General features: G+C 43.4%; 1 protein-coding gene across 1 annotated transcript in view; it reads right to left on the reverse strand.

Annotated features, from left to right (window-relative positions):
• The window catches only part of KANK1 (KN motif and ankyrin repeat domains 1), a 64474-nt gene extending 44935 nt beyond the window's left edge, over positions 1 to 19539 (reverse strand). The window contains exon 1 of the mRNA XM_045020533.1: positions 19275 to 19539. Coding sequence (XP_044876468.1) covers positions 19275 to 19311 — 37 coding nt within the window. The 5' untranslated portion in view covers positions 19312 to 19539. The remainder of the gene's footprint in view (positions 1 to 19274) is intronic.
• Positions 19540 to 27564: the final 8025 nt, after the last annotated feature.

Raw genomic sequence — 27564 nt, forward strand, 5'->3', positions numbered from 1 at the left:
CGTAGCTCCCAGTGGTGGGAGCGCGGCTCCCAGCGCTGGTGCACTGTCTACACTGCTGCTTTACAGCACTGAAACTTGCTGTGCCCAGGGGGGTGTTTTTTCACACCTCCCGAGCAAGAAAGTTGCAGTGCTGTAAAGCGCCAGCGTAGACAAGCCCTTAAAGAGATTCCTGAATCTCTCAGCTAAACTGCTTTTCATCTCTGCCTAAAATGCATACTGTAAACATCAACTGAACAAGATTACGCTACAACAAACCCGGGTTGACTAAACAAAGATTCCCAAGTTAGGCTCCTCCCTCCCCAACGTGTTAAGGAAGGGAAATGAACCATTCTCTGCCTCTGTGGGATTCAGGGAGAAGACTCTGTTCTTCCCTGGAAAGAACCAGTGGATGTGGGAAGCGTGTCTAGGACAATGCTCCCATGTGCTCCACAGCTTCACTAGACTCACTTCTGTAGTTCTCCAGGGTACATCTACCATGCTGGAAATTCCTCAACACACAGAAGAGTGTAAAAAAAAACCCAATAGCCACAGGCAGCTAAGTGGTGTGGCAGCGACTAGGGGCAGGCTGAGGTCCATATGCTGTGCAGGTGGCCATGAACATTTTACAAATAATAGCACAAGGCAGATCCTAAGTTCTGGTGCAGTAATAATATAACCACAGTAGTATTTTTTTTTAAGCAAAGGAGTATTGAGATCTGTTTTATAAAGGGGCAGTGAATCATAAAATCATAGAATATCAGGGTTGGAAGGGACCTCAGGAGGTCATCTAGTCCAACCCCCTGCTCAAAGCAGGACCAATTCCCAACTAAATCATCCCAGCCAGGGCTTTGTCAAGCCTGACCTTAAAAACCTCTAAGGAAGGAGATTCCACCACCTCACTAGGTAACCCATTCCAGTGCTTCACCACTCTCTGAGTGAAAAAGTTTTTCCTAATATCCAGCCTAAACCTCCCCCACTGTAACTTGAGACTATTACTCCTTGTTCTGTCATCAGGTGCCACTGAGAACAGTCTAGAGCCCGCCCCTGGTCTAGATCCATCCTCTTTGGAACCCCCTTTCAGGTAGTTGAAAGCAGCTATCAAATCCCCCCTCATTCTTCTCTTCTGCAGACTAAACAATCCCAGTTCCCTCAGCCTCTCCTCATAAGTCATGTGCTCCAGCCCCCTAATCATTTTTGTTGCCCTCCGCTGGACTCTTTCCAATTTTTCCACATCCTTCTTGTAGTGTGGGGCCCAAAACTGGACACAGTACTCCAGATGAGGCCTCACCAATGTCGAATAGAGGGGAATGATCACATCCCTCGATCTACTGGCAATGCCCCTACTTATACAGCCCAAAATGCCGTTAGCCTTCTTGGCAACAAGGGCACACTGTTGGCTCATATCCAGCTTCTCCTCCACTGTTGGTTGAGCTTGTTTTGGGCTTGAGCTACTTCTTTTAAAAAGTTGATTTTGCTCTTTTTTTTTAAAATCTAACCTGGCAACGCTGTGAAGCTGTTGGCGGGGAAAGCAGAACTGCTGAGCCTGTCTCCACACTCACCCTGCAGCAGTGGCTTGAGTGGCTCTGGTCTCACAGGGGTGACTGGGCTTGGCTCCCTGCTTGAGTTTGGCTCAGCCTCCCCTCAGTCATGATGATGGGGGCAGGGGAAGGGGTTCCGGCTGCACCAATCTGAGTGAGTGAGTGGTACTGGAACCTCATGCACAAAGTTGCAATGCCACTCACGCAGCTTTGGCGTGACTAGCCGCCATCAATGGGGCCAGGCCAAACCTGTGGTGTGCTGTGACCTCCGAGGTCACAACACCCAGAGTATGGCCCAGCCAGCCCCACAGGACAGGAGCTGCTGCTATGGTACGCATGGTGTACTTATTACGTTACTGTGTATTATATATTGTGGGTAAGAAATACTTAGTAATCCAGATTTTTTTTGGACTAAAGCTTGTTTACTGGGTTGCGACAGGCAATCAAAGAGGGTCCTGAGCCTAAAAAGATTAAGAACCACTGCTCTAGTGGTATGATACTCTGGCTCACCAGCAGTGAAACGGTACATACACCACTAAAACACGATAGCCATACCCAGCCATAGATTCTACTGTCAGCTGGAACTGGAACTGTGGTGAACAGCAGAGAGTAAGTTCCTCCAAATGCATTGTAGGAATTCAGGCTCTAGAACAGTGCTGGGCAACCTGCAGGAAACAGCGCAGGCCGCAGGGACATGCTGGCTGCCACTTCCCGCAGCTCCCATTGGTTGGTAACCACGCCCACTGGGAGCTGTGGGCGGCCATGCCTGTGGATGGGCAATGTAAACACTGTCTCACGGCCTGCCTGTGATTTACCCTGATGGGCCGCGTGTGGCCTGTGGGCCACAGGTTGCCCACCACTGCTCTACAAGAAAAGGGAAGTGGAGACCCCTCGCAGCATCCATGCAGGCTGAGCGCTAGAAACTGTGTTAGAAGAATAGCGTATCAGTAGTGTTTCCCTGGTTTGTGTTTGAATGCCTCTCCTCTGCCCTTGATTTACTGGATCCTACTACTGTACTTCACTCTCAAAAATGACATATGTCAGCACAAGTGGGGAAAAAATTTTAGCCAAAAAACTTTTTACGTCAAAAAATGCAGATTCAGTTCACATGAATATTTAATGAATTCATGTAGAATTTGGTGAACGGTTTGGGTTGAAAAAAATATTCCTAAAACATTGACATGTTTTCTTTCAACATGCAACATTTCAATTTTTTTTATACAAAAATTGTTTTGTTTAAAAATGCACTTCAATGTTAAGTTTAAAAAAAAGCTCAAAAACCAAACAAAACACTACATTGCAGGTTGAATTAAATGTTTTGTTAAACTCACAACGCGTTCTGTTTTTTTACTTTTCCATTTGCTAAAGTTTTTTGCCACCAAACCAAAACAAAGAGTTAATCTCAGCGCTCTCGTCACTACATTTGTGCCACAAAGGCAGCAGTGTGTTACACTGCACATCTCACATGCTCAGGCCTGGTCTACATGAATATTTTTTGCACTGGTGCAACCGCACTGACATAAATGTATAATGTAGACTCATGGCCCCAGCTGAAAATGGGCCTTGTACCAGTGTTGCGTGTGTACGTGGACATGAAAGTTGCTACACACCAGCATGAAACCCCCCCAAAAAACTAGCCCGCAGTGAGATTATCTGAGCTATATTTTAAGGGACATCCTGTATCTGTTGCCTAATATCCACCTGTATTCAGTAAGCAGCAAAGTAATATTTAATGAGATGAAAAAGAATTTGTTCAAGCACTGATCATGAGTAGAATCCCACCCTTGTAATATAAATCCAGGATTTTCTAACATGAAGAAAAAATATTTTTGGGGGAGTGGTCTCTTAAAAATAAGCTTTGTCCAATTGTCTTTTACTTCCTTGAAATACAGGTGGTCACTATGTACGTACTGCAACCCAGCCCTCTGCCAGCTGTCATGCCACTGTCAGGTGAACGCAGAGCAGATCTGAAGTTGATTCAAGAAGAATGGAGGAAATAACAATAAGTATCTGGGCAGAGTTAACAAAATGTTGCCCATGGCACTAAGCAGAAGTATGTGCCCAAATCTTGGGTGGAAACCAAACAACTAACGCCACTTGCTGATGTGTCAATGCACAATCTGCCTCATTCTTCATTGTGTACAGCTAACTGAGCAGCACGTAGGCAGCTGGGACCATGCCCACATTTGGTCTTTACAGTACTCTAGCGTATAGTTCCAGTTAGAATGGTGGCCAAACCCTGCATCACCCATTCCATGTAGAATGCTGCTCTCATTGTTCTTCTATACAGAATTCCTGCCTGCGGAGAAATCAGACCTAAAATTTGTCCCTTTCAAGTAGTTACCAATTTCATTTAAGAAAAAGTAATTCACAGGAAGCCTCTGAACTACTATACGATTTCTGGTTTGATCAACAGGTTCTTAACAGTTGTAAAAGAAAAACAGGACAGCCCATCTTTAGTTTTCTTCCATAGGAGTTTGTTGGATACAGGAGATGAAAATGAAACAGTTCCTCCTCTTCCCCCCAAACTTGAAGTTATGCTCAAAAGTAGATGCCAAAATTCTTTTGGAAAAAACGGAGTAATGAAAACACATATTAAAGGATAGCGAAACATTCTGGAAAGGGAAAGAGAACAGCAGCTGTCCCCACATGTTCCATCTGCTTCTTATTATTTTGTGGTTTCAAGTGCTTGACATCTGACAGAGATTTCTCCCGTCCAAGATCACGCAACCATAACAGACCTTCTTCAAAGCTCTCTCAATAATCCAGCAGGCCCAAAAGTTCTGCCATAAACATAAGGGGAGAAAAAATATCTGAAAATGTGTCAGAATTTCCTCCATAGATTGACAGCACATGTTGACATCTATTTGGACTAATGAATATTAAAACCAAAGGCAGATATTGTGTGTTTATTCACTCTCTTGGCCTTGCAGATTATTATGGTGCCAAACAAAAACTATCAGCTACTGTTTACAATGGAAGCAAAAAAAAAAAAAGGCTAGAGAATAGCACTAATGACTGAGAACCCGATCTGTCGGCAGAAAACAGAGGACCCAGTATATAGACAGGAGTCTACTGGTGGCCATTCTGGCTTCATACAACAACAGATTATATCACAACGCCTTCCAAAACAAAAACCAGACAGACCAAGGGACACAGGTCCAAGTGCAAGCTGAACATGATTCATCTCAGACATTTGTCCAAGAGGGTCTTTGTTCCACCACTGATGGAAAAATATAGATGAAGTGCTCGCTTTTAAAAATGTTGTTCAGAACACCTTATCCCCCACCTCTTAAGAGGCCAATTTAGTGTATAAAATGTCAAACATGTATTTTTGGCTTAAATAACTGCTTTTAAAGACTTCAAACTTTAGCAGATATACCAATGACGGAAGCAGATTTATGGTCACCCTTCCAGCCAGCCCTAACTCAGCCTCTAAGCTTTCACATGCAAAATCTGCATTTAAGTATGCAAATAATTTAAGAGAACAGACTGGGTATTTAGCTAATCCAGTTTATGTGCAAACATCAATTTCATGTACCCATAGAGAGGTACAGCTGAAAACGTGACCCTTTATGTCATGAAGTGTCCACTTAGTTTACTTACATGCCTGTATAAAATTTACATGCACTTTTGATGGCCAAGCAGGGGAGCTAGTGTCAATAACTGAGTACAGCAATTAGTATATTGTTAATGATTTCCCTGTTCAAACTCTTGTACACTGGAGTAATACAAGCAGGGTGAAATGTAATAGTGCAAAGTACAAGGTCATGCACTTAGGGGCTAACAATAAGAATTTTTGCTATAAACTGGGGATGTATCAGTTTGACATGACAGAAGAAGAAAAAGACCTGGATGTATTGGTTGATCACAGGATGACTATGAGCCACCAATGTGATACAGGTGTAGAAAAGGCTAATGTAAACCTAGGATGCATCAGGCAAGGTATTTCGAGTAGAGGCAGGGAAGTATTAGTACCATTATACAAGGCACTGGTGAGACCTCATCTGGAATACTCTGTGCACTTCTGGTCTCCCATGTCTAAGAAAGATGAATTCAAACTGGAACAGGTACAGGGAAGGCTTGAAATTAGGTGAAGGTTTCTAGCCATCAGAGGAGTGAAGTTCTGGAACAGCCTTCGAAGGGGAGCTGGGGGGCAAAAACCTAACTGGCTTCAAGTCTGAGCTTGATAAGTTTATGAAGGGGATGGTATGATGAGACTGCCTGCAATGGCATGTAGCTGCTCTGCGGCTGCTAGCAGGAAATGTCTCCAGTGGCCGGGATGGGACACTAGATGCGGAGGGCTCCTAGTTACTACAGAGAATTCTTTCCCAGGTGTCTGGCTGCTGGGTCTTACCCACACGCACAGGGTCTAACTCATCGCCATATTTGGCATCAGGAAGGAATTTTTCCCCAGGTCACATTGGCAGAGACCCTGGGGGAGGAGGAGGTAGGTTTGCCTTCCTCTGAAGCATGGGACATGTGTCACTTGCAGATTTAAAACTAGTGTAAATGGTGAATTCTCTGTAACTTTAAATCTTTAAACCATGATTGGAGGACTTCAGTAACTCAGCCAGAGGTTAGGGGTCTATTATAGGAGTGGGTGGGTGAGGTCCTGCGCCCTGCAGTGTGCAGGAGCTCAGACTAGATGATCATGATGGTCCTTTCTGGCCTTAAAGTCTAAGAGTGTCCTTCAAGAATTTAATTGCTCTGACACCAGACCAGTGCTGTGCACTCATGGCTCAATGTCACCTTTTAAAAGAATTCTTGGAAGGCGTCTTTATTACAGAAACCAGAATGCCAGTTTAAGTGAGAGGAGACTAACTTGAGCCATAAGACGTATGCAGTGTTGTTGTAGCGGTGTTGATCCCAGGATAGAGAGACAAAGAGGGTGAGGGAATATCTTTTAGTGGACCAACTTCTGATGGTGAGAGAGAAACTTTCAAGCTATGCCGAGCTCTTCTTCAGGTCTGGGAAACTAACTTGTAGCAGGGCCGCCCAGAGGGGGGGGCAAAGGGGGCAATTTGCCCCGGGCTCCGCAGGGGCCCCCAAGAGAAGAGCGGAGGCTCCCGCCTCCGCCCCTCTCCTGGAGCCTCAGTGCATCAAGCGCCGAGTCTCCGGCCGAGCCCCTGAGCCCCGCCCCGCTCCAAGCCGCGTGGTGAGGGGGCGGGGCTGGGAGGTCCAACGGGGCCTGAGCCCCGCCCCGCTCAGAGCGGCGTGGGGAAGGGGCGGGGCAGCTGCCTCTGCTCGGCGTGGAGCTCACAGCCCCGCCCCCTCACCACACAGCTCTGAGCGGGACGGAGCTCAGGCCCCGCCGGAGACGCGCTCGGGTAAGAGGCTGGGGCCGGGGAAGCGGGACCCGCCGCCGCCGCAGCGCAGCCCGGTCTTCGGCGGCGGGGGGCCCCTTCTGTTCCGGGACCCGCCGCCGAAGTGCCCCGAAGGCCCGCGGCGGGGACCCCCCCCCCGCCACCGAATTACCGCCGAAGACCGGGCTGCGCTTCGGCGGCGGCTCCCGCTTCGGCGGTAATTCGGTGGCGGGGGGCTCCCGCTGCGGGTCTTCGGGGCACTTTGGCGGCGGGTCCCGGAACGGAAGGGCCCCCCGCCGCCGAAGACCCCGGGCCCCCGGAATCCTCTGGGCGGCCCTGAACTCAAAAAGTGTTACTGCTAAATACAAAGTGGAACAGATTGTTTAGCATAAATAGTTAACACATATTTCAAGGGACTATTTAAGGAGAAGTGGCCATTATGCCATAAGATACAGTGCAGGCCCTTTTTCGGTAAGCAGGATAGGCAAGGCACATCATATTTTGACTCAGATACCATATGATCTTTGCTCATGACACCCTTTGAGCACACCTGTGGAGAATGTGGAAAATTTCTGGACTGTTTTTTGAAAAGCCAAGTATAGGACTCAGTTTCTCCCCATTTCCTTTTGTATTGTTACCCACCAGGAATGAAGGAGGTAATTTCTTTCTTGGGACACAGCAGAGGGAAAGCAACGAAGTGACTTGGTGTTCACCACATAGACATTGGGCTGAGGTAGGGGTGGGTATGAATGATCTGTCAAGACCAGTTAACATATATATGGAGTTACCTTGGAGATAGAATGGAAGATGAAGGACTGGACATTATCTTTTAAGGACTGCCAGGCAATGTGGATATAACAACATGTGGAAACAGCATGACTGGAGCTTGAGATAAAGAACAGACATGTTAGCAGACTGTAGTAAGAATGTTGCTAACGAATGAACTAGGGGGTGGAATCTTGGATGTTTGGGTGAGATGGGTGGACTGTGCTGTAACATGCATGTGCACGTAAGCTTTGCTTTACCATTCTAACTCAATGTCCCTAAATACTATATTGCAGTTGACTAGTAAGTGGCATCTTGTTCTGAACAGGCTGTCCTGTGTCATCTGCTGGCTGTAGAGCTCACAAGACGGCAAGTCTCCAGCATTGTTCAAACTCTTTTAGACCTGTGGAAGGAGCCATTGAGAGAAAGGGATGTGCTGAAACCAGAGCCTCAGTCTCAGAGTAGTGGAGTCACAGGGCTTCACCTTTGTAAAAAGCAGAGGCTCAAGGCCTAGCACTTAGAAGCATACACTGCCAGAGTCATAGCATGCCTTGTGGATCTGTGACAGCACCTTTATGTAAAAGGTATGGAGACACTTACCACTAACGTGGAGCAAAAAAAAATAAAAAAAAATCCACAATTGCAGCGAGGAAGGAATGAGTTATTGAACCTTGAAAAATATGCACTGCCTTTTTCCACAATGCTTTTCCAGGGAAAGATGTAAAATAATCTCACGTCTATTTGGAGTTCTGCTGCCATGCCTGTGACAGATATGGCAATTTCCTGCAACACCTTTGGAAGATCTTACTGAATTAAGTATCTTTGGAGTCCATCATATTAAATGGAAAGGCTGCATATTATGAGCATGGATGATCGGTGGACTATATTGAACAATGTGGCAGCCAAGTATGAACTTTTGGGATAACACATGTGAAGTGGATTTTCAAGGAAATTTCTAGGGGGAGGTAATCTATTCACTGACTATAGGAAGCTCCTATTTATTCAAATATGGCAGGCAAAAATTGTGAATGAAAAGGAAAAAGGAGCTCCAGGAAGTTCCATATTCAAAATATTTGTTCTCTGTAAGTTACCACACACAGCACATGGGGTACAGGACAGTAGTATAATAAAATAAAATGTAGTAAAAGCCACATTCATAAAAAGTCAAATGACAGGACAAATAGGGAAGGGTTACCAGAGAGGCAGTATCATACTGTCCACTTTGGAGGGAAAAAATGTCTAGACGTTTGTAACTAGACAGAAAAGAAGCAAGATGGATGTGAAGCAACAGCATCTGCCACTCTAAATTCAAATTTTGGGATCTCTAAAAAGCTGGTTGTGTCCAAGCTCAGACCAGGATCCATCAGAACAAGTCTCCAAGAGGAAGTCTGTAATTTAAAGTCTATCCAGCCAACTAGGAACTGTGTTAGTCAGACACTGCTACTATTCTAAGCACCATGTGCTGTGAAAGCTGCAATGTGTATCATACAGATAACAAGTTCAACCATTTATTTCAATAACTGTGATAGTTATGAATTTGGATGAAAGAAGAAGGAAGCATGAGTATGTTCACATACAAAGTTACGTCCCATTGGGAGCAGAGTGGAATTGCATTTCAGGAGGAAGGATTACAAGATATGAGGGTAATGCTGAAGTATGCACTGGAAGAACTCACTCACTCCCTAGTACTGTTGAGAAAGCAAAACCTGGTAGAGGCTGTTTTTATGTAATCTTTGGGCTTATGTACTATATAAAAGGGTGTGGAGTGAGTAAATTATTACAATACCCCAAGTAAGGTCATTCCTTCATTCATTTCTGTTGCAGAATTATTAATTGGAACTAGATTAAACTCAGACATCAGGCACAAAATTACTAGCTGTAAACAAACTACCAGAACTTCAATTAAGTCCATGGATTTAAAAAGCTAGAAAATAGTGACAATTCTATAGATAATTCCCAACCTCTTTTCCCAGGAGAAGCTCAGAGAAAAGTGTCAGGAATACTACAGAAAAGTGCCAGAAAAATGTTTTTGGATCAAAGGGATACAGAAAGATTTGGGACTCTTGAATCTGCACTTAACAGTGTCAGGTGGTAAAAGCTCATCACTGATTTTGTTCCCCGTCTCGCAAGTCTCGGGACAGTTTATTCTAGTGCTTCTACTGAGACACCTACATACACATCTACTGCTGTCTCCTGTGTGTGCAAGATTGCTCTTGGAAACAAATGAGTTAAACATATCTAACACTTCACCACGGGGCCAGATTCTATTTTTCAGATCAGTGCAAATCTGGAGTAACTCTACTGACATCAGTGGAGTTACTTTGGATTTACACTAGTCTAAGTGAGAGTAGAATCCGGGTCATAGTGTCATATGAAAGTGAGACTCACATAAATTCTGCAAAGTTTCACATTGGGGACTGTGAGTGTCCATGCCCCTATTGATCACAACCACTGTGGTGGGGATAGGGAACAGGTGGTCATTGAGATACTTTCGTCCCAAGACCATTAATGATTTTAGAAGGTAAGGACCTGCATCTTTAACTGGATTCAAATCAGAGAGGGATCCAGTTCTTCCTGTTAAGAGGCAGACCACACAAGAAGGACCAGTTGCTATCTCCATGCAGCTTTCACGGTCAGGACCAGGCATAGTACACAGCAGAAGTTTGAGAAGTGAGAAGAGGATGATGACCATAGGCAAATCCGCACTAGAGAGGAAGGGGAGTAGTCTTTTGGCTAACCAAAGATAAAAGGTGTTTGTAGACAGGCTGGATATTTTGGGTGTCCAGGAGAAATGAGCAATCCAACAAGATACAGACTGTGCTCCACCTTGGCTGCAATGCTCCCTGATGTAGAACATTAAGTGACTGATCCTGTCAGTGCTCAGTGCTATGCCCTTCCTATTAGCATCAGTGCCATCTTATCTGGCTTTATCTTCAGCCAGACTTCAATTTCCTCCCAAATAAAGGGACATTTCGGAGAGTATTATCCACACATGAAGAAACAGTGGAGGCTTGGTCTACACAAGCAACTTATGTTAATATAACTACGTCACTCGGGAGTGTGAATTTTCCACACCCCTGAGCAACGACGCAGTTACACCAATCTAGTTCCCAGTGTAGACAGTGCTCTGTCACCAAGAGGGATTGTTGACATAGCTACCACCTCTCAGGGAGGTGGAGTACCTATGGGTATGCCCGTGGGAGAAGCCCTCACCTCAGCGTAGGTAGTGTCTTCACTAAAGCGCTACAGCTGAACCACTGCAGCATTTTCAGTGTAGACAAGCCCCTAATGACATTTGTTTGTAAAATTACTGGGGAAGCTTGAGAGAAACAACACTCATAGGGAGTGGAGGCAGGTGAGGAGAGAGACACCAGGACTGAGTCCTGGGACCCCAGTCCTTCAGTGAGAGCTCTCAGGAAAGAGAATCAGTTGCCCATTATGACTTCTTAGGATCTATCAGAGATGCATGAGCAAAGTCAGGCTAATGCCATGACAATACACTGCTGGAGAGGATGCAGTGGTGTCAACAGCACCTCTAGAGTCAAATAATTAGTGTGTAAGATACTACTATAAATCCACCCTAAACAGACAGGTAGGTAGTCAGCTATTAAAACATGTGTCCATTCAGAATTGTTAGAAATTTGCCCCTTAGGCAGATTTGGAATTACTATGTAAGAGATGTTGGGTTTAATGAAAATTTAGATAAGTTTTGTAATGGCATTGTGCTGTTGAAACTGCTTGAGGTGCATTCAACCCTCCACTCCACTAATGTCAAGGTCTCCACCCTAGTTTGTTTTAAAGTGGTGTGCATCATCAAGGTGAATCAGCACATCTCCAAGGGTGAGGCACTGGTAAGGTACCAGCTGTATAAATCTTGCGGGTATTGCTGCAGTCTGCCCATTCATGGAACACAGAAAGAGATGCAGCAACTCAGCACTGTTCTCTTGTTTGGAAGCAAAGGTGCCAAATCAACAGTCAAAAAAAAGAGGAAGCATTCAGTTGATTCTCTTTCACTGTAATCACGATAGGATGTATGCCTATCGCACTCTGAATACTGACGGAAAGGCAAGCCATAGCTACATATTTATACTGTGAGTCACATTGTCCCATTGAACAAAACCAGCACTGGTTGGGTGATTGGTTCAACAAAAATATGAACTCATCTGAACCTGATTAGCTCATAACAGCCGAACTAAGCAAACGCTATGAAGTTTGAACTAAGGGGACTCAACATTTGCAGACTCAGTAGCACTGCAACACTACTCTGGTAAAGCCTGTTCTTCAGGAAACCAGCCCTGGAGTATAAGAAGAATGCTAACAGTTGTCTATATGCCTGTCATTTCCCAGTGGTCATCCATGATGTTCAAATTAGTGCAAAAATGGTATTGAAGTTTCAACCTTCATCACAGAAGCCAAATGTCTTGAGCTGCTACGATCTTAAACACTCACTTCTGCTCATCTCAATTTAGTGTTGAAATTCACACCAAAATATATGTATTTTAACTTTAACCTAGATGACAAAAAAAACAACTGCCTTCCTAAGAGAACCACCAAACAGATTCCATTAACACTCTAAAGTTCTATTACAATCTAGTTTCTCCTTAACTAGCATACATTACAAATCCTGACCCTGCAGGGTCTGCCAGAGGTTTGTGCTTAGTTGTACATGGTCCAAGATCATATTCTTTGAGAAGTTTCCTGTAGCCTTAAAAAAAATAATCAGGGAAGCTACTGTAACGATTTATCATAAAAATACCCTGGTAGCTCAAGCAAACTTGTAAGCAATGGAGAACATGCCTATAAATATTTTGTAAAATTTCCTAGAAATCAGTGAGAAGTTTTGCTTTAAAATAGTCATACTTTGTAAATGCAGCCTTAATAAAAAGGCTTAATAAACTATTAATAGACATTTTAATCAATGGCTGATCAATTACACACTGTTATAGAGCCCAAGAGATGAGATTTAAAAAAGTAATGCTGGATTCTTTTTATTTGCGTTTTGGCCTTGGGTGCCTTTATGGTTCAAATTTTCAAGCCTCTTTTTTGCAACCATGAGGGCTTCAAAGTTTATTATGATTATTTTGTAATTAAAAAAAGCAAGCAGAGATTCTCCCAATCAGATGATCCCAGGAGATGTGGCTTTAAGAAAAACTCCCAAGACTTGTGATAAAAATCACAGGACTTGGCAACATTTCCCCAAACCTGTAGTACAGCTTATTCCTGAAGAGCTGGCCGCTCTTCTCCTCATGCACTACTTGTGCCCTGCTCCCTCTTTAAATCTAGAGAGTGTCAGTATGCTCCTGCAGAATCAGGTCTCTGAAACCTAGGGCTTGAATTCATGTCCTGCTGAAGTCAATGGGAGATTTCAGTTGGAGTTGGAATTAGGGTGACCAGATGTCCTGATTTTATAGGGACAGTCCTGATATTCAGGGCTTTGTCTTATATAGGCGCCTATTATCCCCCACACCCTGTCCTGATTTTTCATACTTGCTGTCTGGTCACCCTAAATTGGATTAAGCCATTAGAGAACAAACACTCTGCCAAGTGGGCCAGTAGTTTTTACAGTTTTCTCTTTAGAGCCAGGGAATCTCAATCAGTTGTATTTGAGAGCTAGCTGACTATCAGACTTCAATATTTAAAATTAAATATAAATAAAATTAGGGGAACTGGATAAGCTGCTGCTTGGAAGCCTGTACTCTAGAGCTCTACCTAAAGGCTTGGTTGCTTATATGAAGCAGGTCTCCAAACCCTTTTAACCCATCATTGACTCTCACTGGATTACACTGAATGCTCTGAGGATATATTCCTCTATGTACAGCGGAAAGTATGAAAATTAGTTGGGGGACAATATTTAAAATCTCACTCAACCAGAAAGATTCCATGCAGGATCTAATCCATAGTCTCAGAGATTTCAGCTCACTTGCATGTAGAAGACAACACCCTCCAATTAATGCATCACACCCACACACCGGGGAGAGCGTAGAACACCTGTGCTCCAGCCCCAATCTCAAGACGACTGGAAAGCGGGCATGGAGCAGAAAAAGGAGAGAAGGGAAAGGGGGAAGAGGAAGGATGATCCAGAGGTTAGGGTTCTAGCCCAAGACATGGGAGATCTAAGTTTAATTGCCTGCTTAACCACAGGCTTCCTATGTGAACTTGCATATATCACTTGATCTCTCTGTGCCTCTGTAAAATGGAGATAACAGCACTTCCCTCCCTCCCAGGGGTTGTGAAGATAACTACATTAAGATTGAGACACTCTGATTCTACAGCAATAGAGCCCTGTAAATACCTGAGACAGAAAACCCTGCACTGAAAGTAAAACAGGCAAGGGAGAAGGTAAGGTAAGTTTGAAAAATCCCCACATCTTTTAGAAATAGGTTTTTAGAGGAAAAATATTCTAAAAACAATGAAAAGTTATAGAAAAAAATTTAGCCTGAGGGAAAAAATAGAGAGACAAGGAAGGTGAAGCAATATCTTTTATTGGACGAGCTCTGTGTGGCCCTAAAGCTTGTCTCTCTCACCAACAGAAGTTGGTCCAATAAAAGATATTACCTCACCCACCTTGTTTCTCTAATATCATGGGACTGATCTGGGAACAACAGTGCATATGACAATGGAAAAAATACACAGACACTCACCCCTCTCCACCCCCCATAAAAACCAACAACATTAAAGCAAAGAATAAATTGATTTGGGCTGTGGCAAAATTGCTGCCCCAACACGCCCCCTCCTGGCTGGATGTGGCACTGAGGCAGCTGTGCCTCAGTGCCCCTCCATTGTCCTGCTCCGGCCATAGGCGTATCCTGACCCTCCAGCCAGACCAGGCCCCTTCCAAGGCCACAGAGTCCTTTAAAAAGTCCAACAAAATGTATACAAACCAAACCTTGAGCCCAGCTGGACACAGCAGACAGCCACCTCCTCAGGAATCTCTGCTGCTCTAGACTGTTCTCGTGTCTAACCACAGGCTTCTGTGCCTGGATCAAGCCCACAGTCCAGGGGCTGGGATACAGTCCCCTCACTCAGGGGTTCAGCACGGCTACAGCTTATCAAAGCCCTTATCTCTAGTCAGCCTTCCAGCTGGAGAATCTTGTCAGTTCTTTGCTTCTCAGCCTTCTTTTGGGCTGCTTCCCAGAGGGAGGGAACTCTCCACCTCCTCTCCTCTGGGTCTCCTCCTCAAACTGGGCTCACCCAGCTCTTTAAGGGGAAAACAAACCAGCTCTTCTCCAGCTGGGCTCTCTCTCTAGGTAGGCCTGGCCCTTTCAAATGGGTGCAAGTGTAACCCACACACCTTCTGGGTGTGGTGTTCTGTCCCATCTAGTGGCACTGAGACCACATAGAGAGAGATAAAATGAGTCTATAGCCTTAGATAACAGCCAGTTTGGCTTTTAGCTCATCTGTTAAGAGGCTCATGCACTAAGCTCCAGAGGTCCGCAGTTCGATCCTGCCCACCAACGACTGGGGTCTGTTGGCGTTACACAAGCAGATAGGTTAATTAGCTTCTCAGGCCCATATTAAACCATTCACAGCATTTGTGGAGTAAATACCCCATCACAGGGCCTATGCTACCGTACTATTATACAGACCCCTGTGGCCTTACCTATTGCACAGCAATGCAAGGATGCCTTTAAAATTTTAACAGTTCCCCTCAAATTGACTGTGGGTTTCAGGAAAGATATTTTCCTTGCTAAGCATTGATGCATGGGATGCTTCCGCAAGCTCTACACACAAATTTGCAGAGGTATCAGTAAGAAGGATTATGCTTAGTTTTGCTCTTTGCCTTTGAGGAGAGTACAAGATTGAATCGTGACCCTCTTGATCAATTCTCTAGCAGTGTTTTCTAGCTTTGTTGTATTGTAGGAATAGCGTAATTTCTTGGGTATTCATTGCACCAGTGAATCCACTTTCATATTATGGGATTTGTTGCGCATTGGTGTACCTGATCCAAAACTAATTTATTTAAGTTAAAACAGATCAGAAAGCAGCTAAGAGAATCAAGATTTTTGCATTCAAAATAAAGCATTAAAGATTTTTTGGGCGGGGGGGGGGGGCGGGACTGGGATTACTTCCAAGGAAACCCCCATATTGTAAGTTTCAGTCTGGAATGAGTTGTGACATTCTGTTAACAGGGGTTTAGTGAAAACCTGGATAGACTTAACTGCAAAAGTGGTGGTGGGGGGCCTCACAATATTGCTTCTGTGTCTATTAAGGCTGATTCATAAACCAAGTAATATTTGCTGTAAATTGAACCCAGACGGTGGTGAAGACACTGTTACTAATCTGAGAAATAATCATTTTAGCTGCCCTGCCTTTCAGTGCTTGAACTTTGTTTAGAGTCACTGGTTGGTATAGGGACATAATGAGGCCGAACTTCCACACAGCTCCTCACTTAAGCACGACATTAACAACAGAGTGCCTGCTGCAGCTGCTCTAACAAGTGCATTAGGCCGCTATGCGCTTCCCCAGCACCTTCAAACCCACTGAGTTGAGAGACCTATTCAGTCAGCACAAAAACCCAAACCCAGTTCAGGACTGGATACTACAAAGTGAAGAGTTGAGAGTACTCAGTGCCCCACAGGAACCCACAGTGAAACAAAACAGAAAACTTATTTCCTATAAAGAGAAAAGAAAGCCAGTTATCTCTCATGGTCATCTGCAGCAACATTGGCTGCCTCCTGAACAGGTTATACATTGACAATGCTTGATGTTAGTGAGACCTAAACCAAGAATTAAAAGCGAGTCCCTATTAAAAACTCATTTCCTTTAACATCTGAGGATGATTAACTAAGCTTATAGTTCACGCACAAAAAAAAACACTTTTGCAATGCAGATGAATACTGTGCAACAAAACCAAAAAAGGAATAATTAAACTTGACTTTAGTAATTTATCAGCAAACTGAACCACTGACCGACAGGTTTGAATTCCATTACAGTTCCAGTTATCTATTAGCCATATTTAAAGAACAGCATCTTTGCTGAAATATACAAGAACTATTAAAATTTATAAATCAACAACCTCTCTCACAGCTTGCTTTCATGATAAAATTATCATTTGCTTTGTAGATGGCCTTACATACACAAACAAAATATTTATAACTAAATGTATTTTCATTTCAATGCATACTCCTCAAAAAAGTTCTCAGAGTATTTGTATATACATGCTAAATAGAGAGAACCTTGCCTACAAACAAACCTGAAAACTCCCTCAAGACCTTGTCTGCAGTTGCCAATCATACCAGATAGGCTCAAGTATTCAGAAAATTAACCAAAAAGACACATTTAGTGGTCTCCGTACTCACGTTGGTAAGTTAGCAGCTAAAGCAAAGCACTGTTCTTTAATCACCTTGTAGATGATGGTGGTTGAATTTGTACTCAAAGCAGTCAAACTATTTAAGTAGCATAAATCTAGTGCTGAAGCTCATTACACAACTACCTAGTTCTTTTCCTGGTGACAACTGATTCAGAGGGTACTGTGTGCAGAAAATCCCCACCTCTGAAGTTCCTTTTCACTCTTAGAACACTGTGCAATTAAGAAACCTGCTTTAATATGTCCAACGCCCAGATGAACAGGAGTTAAAGGCAATCTCCCTCACTCAGTACAGCAGAATAGCAAATCATACGTCTGTAGTCCAGCGCTTAACCCATTGTGAAATAGTCAAGGATTGGAGAAGCATGCACATACAAAACTAAGTGTTACACATTAGGACTGCGGCCTCAAGGGTTTATAAAGCAGACAAGTCCTGACAGTTCTTTATGAAGCAGTGGAACAGTACACAACCTAACTTTTTGTTTTGACACAATTGATCATACTTGCTCTCAATGAGTAAGGGAGCAAACAGTTTCTACTCTGCATTGAATCCTATTTACATATCAATCCCCAAACTAAAGATTCTTGTACTAATATATCCCCATTTCAAACATTTAGCTCCTTATAAGTTGAAGTGTCATCAGACTCACCATTTTCTGTTATTAGACAATTTTACAACACAAAAAAAGTCAATTAGCTATAGTCAAAAGTAAGGCTGATGCACTGAATCTATACAGAACATTCCACACATTTTTTTAGGAGTGAATAGTTCTGCCTGGCCTGAATCAAGAGTATATATATATTTTTAAAAGCCAAAACACGTGGGGGTGAGGAGCTAACCCTGTACTCGTGTCTAATTCAGAATGCAAGGCTTTTATAAAGCTTTTTTAAAATTAACTTTGTATTTATTTCTAGAAAAGGTTACACACACAATACAACCTTTTTTCTTTATATAAAAAGAGGAAACCCTCCCTTATCATATGATGATCTTGAATCTTTTCAAAATAAGATTTTTTTTAAATGAAGTAGTTTCTGCTATCGCCATGTTTTAAGGCTGTTTTTACCAGTGACAAACAATTATCAGAAATTACTGATAGCTTCACTTTCAATAAAGTTTTCCATCTATCCTACCAGTCTGTTAGGCTTGGGAACACAAGAGTTCCCATCTCTTTGCACACCCAAAGACAACTGCACTCCCTTTTGCCCAGAGAGAAAACTTTCTAGTCCTTTGTATTGATGAATTCTATAGCAAAATTCTATCGCAAATATAACTGATGCAGCCAGTACCTTTTGGATTTCATACTAGTCCTATAACAGAAGTTTCTAAACTTAGGACATTGCCAAATAACATGTGCATCAAATACAAATACTGTCCCTGTCAATATCTATTAGACTACATTTCAACAAGCATGCGTGAGTCCAGTAAATACTTTGTATGATCTTTAAAATAGGAATAATTTGATTTTTGACTCACCAGAAAGATGTTTAAGGTTTCACATGAATGCCATGGGAAAAAAATGTAACACCCTTCCCACCTACCCAAACCTCAATTCACACACCCATGCTGCAAGCATACATACATTAGGAAAACTCAGTGCACTGGTGTTAAAGGAGTATGCATAAGTTTCTGCTTTGCACCCGAAATTCTCCATGTAGTCCCTGTTGAAGTCCTGACTGTAGTATGCTAAAGTCATGTTTGTGGAATGCTCCAGAGATCAAGAAAATATTGACAGAACAGTGAGGAAAAGCGCTGCAGCACTTTTATCAACTGTTCTCTAATCTCTGGCCCCTTCTAATCTATCAGCCTTATCAATAACCCTTGAACATCCCTTGGACTCAAATTTTAAAGAGTACCCAGACCCAAATAAATGCGCATGGATCTTCATAACTCAAAGAAGGGACAGTAAAATGAATAATTAAAACTAATTCTAAATAATGGTGGAAACCAAAAGAAGTACTAGTCAGACATATAAGGGATATTTAACACCATAGGCTTCCAATGTCACACGAGAGCTCCTTAGCCCTAAAACTCCACTACAACTATAGTATAATATCCATTTGTTTTTCTGCAGTGAAACTCTATGAGACAGATCCATCTCTGGTGCAAACTAGTGCAGTGCAGTTACTTCCGTTGCAATTGATTTATACCAGGTGAGGATCTGCCACTAGAACCTTAGTTCGTATGTTCAAGTTAGGAGAGCTATTTGCAAAATACCTCAAAAGAGGAAACAAAAATAACTATGGAGAAAGCAGGAAAAAACTTTGAAATATTAGTTTAAGTCATTTGCACCTTGATCTTTCTCACAGATTCAAAATTTTATAGAAAGAGAGAATTTAAAAAAACAACTCAATAGGGAAAAGCGTCCCAACGTTCGTTACCTGAGGTACTGCCACTAATAGTCGCTGGGTAGGCCATGTTTGTTCACTGACAAATCCAGAAATATGTTGTTAGGAATCATGCAAATTTCATGCATCAAGTCCAACCAGACATGCAACCTGAAACAACAAGAAAAAGGCAGTTAAAATTTGACAGTTTTAGACAGCACTGTATGGCAGCTCCTTTCCAGTATATAGCTCCAACAGCTGATCATTTTGAGTGTCCAAGGGCTTATCTTCACTACAAAGTTAACTTGAGTGTTGCCCCTGATCTGAGTCCTATCCACCCACGATACCCTTATCTCAAGTGTGGTAGAGTTTTAATTCAGAGTTGGCTGGCTTGCCAAGTGGGATAGGCTGAAGCCCATGTGCTGCCAACACGTGATCTACTCTAACAGGACCATTCTGCAATGTGGACTCAGGGTTAAAACATAAGCATTAGGATTTCTAACTGCTTTGTCTACACAGGATTTTCAGCCATTTCCCCATGCTGATCTAGCACCAGAGCAGCACCATCAGTGCTGGCAGCGGTGGGAAGGGTGTCAACGGAGCAAGTGATTTTTATCACCATTGTTTAAGCAGGGTTAGATAACCTGGTAGTAAAAATACCTACAGCACATGAATGCTAGAGCTCCCACAGTTGCTGACATCAATGCAGCTGCACCTGTGCTAGATGAACCGTGGGAGAATGGCTGAAATTTCTCAGTGCAGATGTAGCCTAAAAGAGGCTCCTACAGTGTCTCAGCACAAGAGAGGTGGCCAGGAGACATGTGAGGTAGGGTATCCCTACCCACTGCTAAACCCCCATACCATACAGATCCCTTGGTAACCTGGTAAATGCACCAAGTTAGGAAGGATTTACACTGGGCATCAGTCTAATGCACAGCAGACTCAGGATCGATAAAGCACAAAGGTGGCTTAAAGCTGGTTTTCCATTCTGGCCCCACCCTCAGTTGCACAACGCCCTCCTTGGCTGCAGCAGAGGATCTGGGCCATTAATTTCAACCTGAGGGCCAGGGCTCGAATAGCATACTGGCTCCTCTCCCATGCTGCCTTCTGGTTCTATCATTTCAGCTTTATTTTTTGGGCGGGGGGATGGGGGGGTAAGAAGTATCTCTCTAGCTGTTATGTTTATGAAGTAAATGTGACCAAAGTGTCAATGATGTAAAGGTAACTGAGAGTTTGCAGACAGCCTGAAACAATAGCGAGAGAGACAGGGTAGATGAGGTTGTACCTCTTAACATCCTGAGAGCCACATGGCTACACCACCACTGCATGAAACAATAGCTGTAAGGTGAGGTTTTCCATTCACTTCAATAAGTGCCAGTAATAATAATTTAGAGGTCAACATGGTTAGCTATTTTGCTACTCATCAAGGTATATTAGAAAAGGAGAAGAGGAGAGACTCTTGCCAAAATCTGCACAATCTGAGTGCCAAGGTCATTGTGACCCCACAAGTTGAGTAGGCTTGGCAAGAGTACCACCACTTATTCCCTCCCAGGCCACAACTAAGAAGGAGCCATGGCAGCAGAAGTTCAGCAGGGCATCTGACCGAGTCCCACAGAGGAACCCAGCACAGCCTATGGATGTATTAGAACTCCAGTAATGGGGAACAACCAAAAAGAGCACAGCATGTGTGATTACATTTTTAACATATGCAGTGCCATCTCATTTTGTTGTCTCGAACAGGTGGAGTTTGGAGTAGAACCATAGAATCATAGAAGATGAGGTTTAGAAGAGACCTCAGGAGGTCATCTAGTCCAACCCCCTGCTCAAAGCAGGACCAATTCCCAACTAAATCATCCTAGCCGGGGCTTTGTCAAGCTGGGCCTTGAAAACCTCTAAGGATGGAGATTCCACCTAGGTAACCCATTCCAGTGCTTCTCCACCTTCCTAATGAAATAGTGTTTCCTAATATCCAACCTAGACAGCCCTCACTGCAACTTGACACCATTGCTCCTTGTTCTGTCATCTACCACCACTGAGAACAGCTGAGCTCCATCCTCTTTGGAACCCCCCTTCAGGTAGTTGAAGGCTGCTATCAAATCCCCCCTCACTCTTCTCTTCTGCAGACTAAATAAGCCCAGTTCCCTCAGCCTCTCCTCATAAGTCATGTGCCCCAGCCCCCTAATCATTTTCATTCCCCACGCTGGCCTCTCTCCAATTTGTCCACATCCTTTCTGTTGTGGGGGGGCCTAAAACTGGATGGAATACTCCAGATGTGGCCTCACCAGTGCTGAATAGAGGGGAATAATCACTTCCCTCAATCTGCTGGCAATGCTCTACTAATACAGCCCAATATGCCATTAGCCTTCTTGGCAACAAGGGCACACTGTTGACTCATATCCAGCTTCTCGTCCTCTGTAATCCCCAAGTCCTTTTCTGCAAAACTGCTGCTTAGCCAGTCGGTCCCCAGCCTGTAGCATGCATGGGATTCTTCCGTCCTAAGTGCAGGACTCTGCACTTGTCCTTGTTGAACCTCATCAGATTTCTTTTAGCCCAATCCTCCAATTTGTCTAGGTCACTCTGGACCCTATCCCTACCCTCCAGCGTATCTACCTTTCCCCCCAGCTTAGTGTCATCCGTGAACTTGCTGAGGGTGCAATCCATCCCATCATCCAGATCATTAATGAAGATGTTGAACAAAACCGGCCTCAGGACAGACCCCTTGGGCACTTCACTTGATACCAGCTGCCAGCTAGACATTGAGCCGTTGATCATTACCCGTTGAGCCAATGATCTAGCTAGATTTCTATCCACCTTCTAGTCCATTCACCCAATCCATACTTTAACTTGCTGGCAAGAATACTGTGAGAGACCATATCAAAAGCTTTGCTAAAATCAAGATACATTACATCCACCGCTTTCCCCACAAATACCTTCCCTTGACCCCCCTACTGACTGTTCCCCTGTAAACTAGTCACCTGTTTCCAGTTACATTTGTTTTAAATACTTTGCTACATGTGTAAAGTTCTAGAACGCTAAAAAAAAGAGCTAAAAATCAGATGATGCTTTAAAAACTCATTTGAAGCACAAAATAGGCAACTCACCCTTGTTTACATTTAGTGAAAATTACAGACGTTGCGTTAGCAATTATTTGTCCCTTGTGACATGCATGCAAGTATGTTGTTTCCCAACAGGGCTTATGCATCTTATTGTTGCAAACCTAGAAAAGGAGGGATAAACTGATTTAGCCATCTATTTTCTGAGAAACACAAAAAGAACCTTACTGCAACAAGTGTTTACCATTTATGACCTCCTATGTGGAAGGAACTATGGACTAGGGCAATACTGTAATAAGCAGGGAAGTGAAAAAGTTGTTATATGGGCCAAATGAACAAAGGTTATAATCACAAAATAATAATGAAAGCAGCCAAGGCAGCCTGCAAAGAAAACACACACAGCTTCAGAGGTCCCAGATGTGGCCTGCTGCACAGTTAAATTCCAGTCATAACAGGATACAGATTTCTGAATCAACAAGCACAGCAGAAAATAGAAAATGCATCCAACTTGTCAAATTTGTAGTCAGAGCCAATGTTTAAAATATGAAAGCTTTTAACAAAGAATAACCATTTTCCTCCCAAAGAACAAAACATGTATTTAGGGTACCTGAGATACTGTAAGCTCCACGGAAAGTTTGTCAACAAAAAAAAAAAAAGTCAACTTTTAGCTTGCCATGCTGAATGTTTAAGCTTAAGAGTTATCAGCTTCTAATATATTCATTGCAGTATCAGGCATCCTGTTCTTTGTTAACACAGACACTGCCAATTTGCAGCTTTCCATTCAGCTTGAATCTGTACCAAGGAAATCCAAAGCAAACTTCTGTTGAGGAGCTCTGAGGTCTTAGAATCATAGGACTGGAAGGGACCTTGAGAGGTCTTCTAGTCCAGTTCCCTGCACTCAAGGCAGAACTAAGTATCATCTAGACCAACCCTGACAGGTGTTTATCCAACCTGCTCTTCAAAATCTCCAGTGATGGAGATTCCACCACCTCCCTAGGCAATTTATTCCAGTGCTTAACCACTCTGACAATTAGGAAGTTTTTCCTAATGTCCAACATAAACCTCTCTTACTGCAATTTAAGCCCATTGCTTCTTGTCCTATCCTCAGAGGTTCAAAACAATTTTTCTCCCTCCTCCTTGTAACAACCTTTTATGTACTTGAAAACTGTTATGTCCCCTCTCAGTCTTCTCTTTTCCAAACTAAACAAACCCAGTTTTTTCAATATTCCTTCATAGGGCATGTTTTCTAGAACTTCAATCATTTTTGTTGCTCTTCTGTGGACTTTCTCCAATTTGTTCACATCTTTCCTGAAATGCGGTGCCCAGAACTGGACACAATACTCCAGCTGAGGCCTAATCAGCGCGGTCTTGTCTATGCACAATACAATACAATAGTATGACACACAATATAAGCACACTTTTAGGTTTTTTCTATGTGGAAAAGCTTTTATGGTGTAGGCTGAGGTGTGAAATTAGGCCAATAGTGTTACTGAGGTATAACGCTCCTCCCTTCCCCCATAGGCGATGGTCTTAAACAGATATAAAAAAGGGCCTTTTCCAGTTTATATTACTTGGGAAGGGGTTTAAGATAAACCAACCCCCATGCTCTCCCCCACTTTAACATCAGAATAAAAAGTGTCAGGGTTGGGGAGGGGATGAGCAGGCATGTTATACTTTATAGCTATCTAACTACACCTGTATAACTGGTAAAACTTTCCTGTGCAGGCAAGGCTTTATATTTAGATCCCTGCATGGATACAAATTTATATCCGTAGAACTGCAGGGCTCTCCCAGGAATCACAGCAGCAAAAGGAGCAGAATGTGTGGCTGCCGCTTCCAGGAGCCAGCACCCCATGCCGGTAGCTCCTCTGGAGCAGCTGTACCACCTCCAACCCCACTCCCATCCCTTCCACGCAGCTGTCTGGGTCTCCTGTTTTGGGGGGGGGGGGTGCAGCCACGCTAGTACTTCCGCCGGTGCAGGGTGCTGGCTCCTGGGAGCAGCAGCCCCACGTTCTGCTCCTTTCATCACTGTGGTTCCCAGGAGAGCCTTGTGATTCTGCAGATAGTGATTTATATCTACGGATATACGCATCCACAGATATAAATTTGTATCCACACAGGGCTCTATTTATACTGGTATAACTGATCCGCACTGGGGGTTGTACCACTTGAACCGTATTGGTGTTTAAACATACATGATTCAAGTGATACAAAAACTGTGTGTTGACAAGCCCTAAAATCACAGCTTCAAATGGGTAGCTGAACCCCACAGCATAGATGCAGCATAAGGAGATGGAAGGGGGTTTCCATTGTAGGAACACCACCTCCCTGAGCGACAGTAGCCACATCAATGGAAACATTCTTTCATTGACCTAACTGCGTCTACACCAGGGGTTAGGTCGGCCTAGCTATGCTGGTCAGGGGGGTGGATTTTTCACACACCCCCTCTGAGTGCCACAGCTACAGTGATCTAAATTTTAAGTGTAGGCCAGAGTCTGGTCAAAACTAAATCTGCAGGTGAACCTAGCTACATTGCTCAGAGGTGTTAAAAAGTCACACCCCAGACAGACATAATTTAGCTGACCTCAGTCCTGGTGTAGACACCACTAGGTCCATGGAAGAATTCTTCTGTCAACCTAAGTGCCACCTCTTGTGGGTGTGGATTAACTACAACAGCAGAAAAATGTCTTCTGTCACTGTATCATCTACGCTACAGCACTACAGCAACACAGGCCTGTGGGTAGGTCTACATTAGAGAGACTATAGCAGCATAGCTACATCACTGTAGCTATGCTGGCATAACCCTGTAATGTAGACACAGACTACACTGACAGAAGGTTTTTTTCCCTGTTGGTGCACAAAAGACCACCTCCCCAAATGACAGCAGCCCTCTTCCGTCTACAGAACTGTGTCTTCTCTGGCACTTAGGTCAGCATAGATTTTTTTCACACCCCTGTCCATCACAGCTATGCAACTGTAGGTAATACCTCAACTGCCAAGTGTCTGTCCCAAGATGGAAAAAGCTGGCCTAGCTTGATATAAGCCAAATATATTCAACAAAACAATGTTTTAACATCTCTCTCTTTTCACAATTCATGCTGAACTGTACTGTCTGCATAGGTACAGCTCAGCTAAATCGATGCTCATCTGTGTTTAACAAGCACAGACTCAAACTGTGGTACAGCAAGTTTTAACCATTCCTGGAATAGTGCTGTACGTGGTTTACTTGGAGATGCAGGCCAAAATAAACCATGTTCAGCTGCACCACGGTCAGTGAGAAACTTTCCTAACATGGACAAGGCTATGGATGACAGGAGAGTTCAAATGAAAAATGCAACTCCATAAAGAGGAAGAAAACACAAAACACACCCTCTAATACAGAGAGCATACAAAAGAGAATTAGAAAAGGAGCTTACATTTTTCATTCCCACCCTTAAGGTTGCTGCCCTTACTAGCCCTATGTTTTTACATGCTTATCCCATGCCTGCGTGTGAATACTAAGAACTAAAGTCTTAAGGGTAAATGCAAAACAAGCAGAGACTAGCTATATAAAGTGCTATTGCTCAATGAAGCAGTTTTTAAATTGTTTTGAATTAGATATTCAAGCTCTCCTCTGCCCTGAGATTCAATTGCAGAAAGCGGGTTCTTTACCAACACACAAAGCTTTGCTAAAAATCTCTACTGGTTATGCGAGACCAAGGGGCCCAATCCTCCACTGCACCCTGTCAGGTCATTTATACCCAGACAAACCCTACCAAGTTAGAATTATCCCCCGACTTACACCGCTGGTGACATTTTGCATAGATGTAGATGTGAAGTAGGTGGGGCATTCTGTAATTGTCTCTTAACCCCTGAAGTGTTTATATAACATTCAGAAACTATGTCTGGGCTATTAACTGGGAAGATCCTACTGGCCTGGCCCCATTTCACAGCTTGTTTTGTCAGTGCTGAGAACCAACAGATCAAAAGGCTATAAACACTTCAAGTCTCTCTGCCCAGAGGAGGTAGGCAGTTGTTTGGGAGCAGTTTGCAGGGAACAGACAGACACCTACTCACATAGGGGCCTGAAGCTAGACCTTCCATCCTAGGGTGATAGGGTAAGAGCCATGCATATAGAGTATTTGTTGTTTGAAAACAACTTTTTCAATTACTTTATGAACATAAACAGCCATACTGGGCCAGACCAATGGTCTTCCAAAAGTGACCAATGCCAGGTGCTTCAAAGGGAATGAACGAAACAGGGCAATTATCAAGTGATCCATCCCCTGTCCTCCAGTCCCAGCTTCTGGCAGTCAGAGGCATAAGGGCACCTAGAGTATGAGGTTACATCCCTGACCACGTTGGTTAACAGCCAGTGATGGGCTGATCCTCCAGGAACTTTACTTCATTCTTTTTTGAGTCCACTTATACTTTTGGCCTTCACAACATCTGATGGTAATGAGTTCCACAGATTGCCAGAGAGTTGGGTGAAATACTTTCTTATGTTTGTTATAAGCCTGCTACCTATTACTTTCATTTGGTGACTTTTGGTTCTTGTGTCATGTGAAGGTGTAAAACAACACTTGATTATTCACTTTTCTCCACATCATTCATGATTTTATAGACCTCTATGATGATATATCCCCTTACTCATCTCTTTTCCAAGCTAAAAAGTCCCAATCTTATTAATCTCTCCTCATATGGAAGCTGTTTCATACCCCTAATCATTTTTGTTGCCCTTCCTTGTACTTTTTCCATTTCTAGTATCTCTCTTTTGAGATTGGTCAACCAGAACAGCACACAGTATTCTAGGTGTGGGCCATGGATTTATACAGTGGCATTATGATATTTACTGTTTTATTATCGCTCTCTTTCCTAATGGTTCCTAACATTCTGTTAGCTTTTGTGATTGCTGCTGCACATTGAGCAGATGTTTTGAGGGAACTATGCACGATGACTCTAAGATCTTTCTTGAGTACTAACAGCTAATTTAGACCCAATCACTTTGTATGTATAGTTAGGATTATGTTTTCCAATGTGCATTACTTTGGATTTATCAAAGTTGAATTTCATCTGCCATTTTGCTGCCCAGTCACCCAGTTTTGTGAGATCCCTTTGTAACTCTGCAGTCTGCTTTGGATTTAACTATCATGGAGTAATTTTGTACCGTCTGCAATCTTTGCTACTTCACTGTTTACCCCCCTTTATCCAGATCATATATGAATATGCTTAACAGCACTGGTCTCAGTACAGATTCTTTGGGGGTATCCTGCTGTGCATTGCTCTCCATTCTGAAAACAGACCATTAATTG

Source organism: Mauremys mutica, chromosome 6, assembly GCF_020497125.1.
Source record: "Mauremys mutica isolate MM-2020 ecotype Southern chromosome 6, ASM2049712v1, whole genome shotgun sequence".
NCBI classification, from domain to species: Eukaryota; Metazoa; Chordata; order Testudines; family Geoemydidae; genus Mauremys; species Mauremys mutica.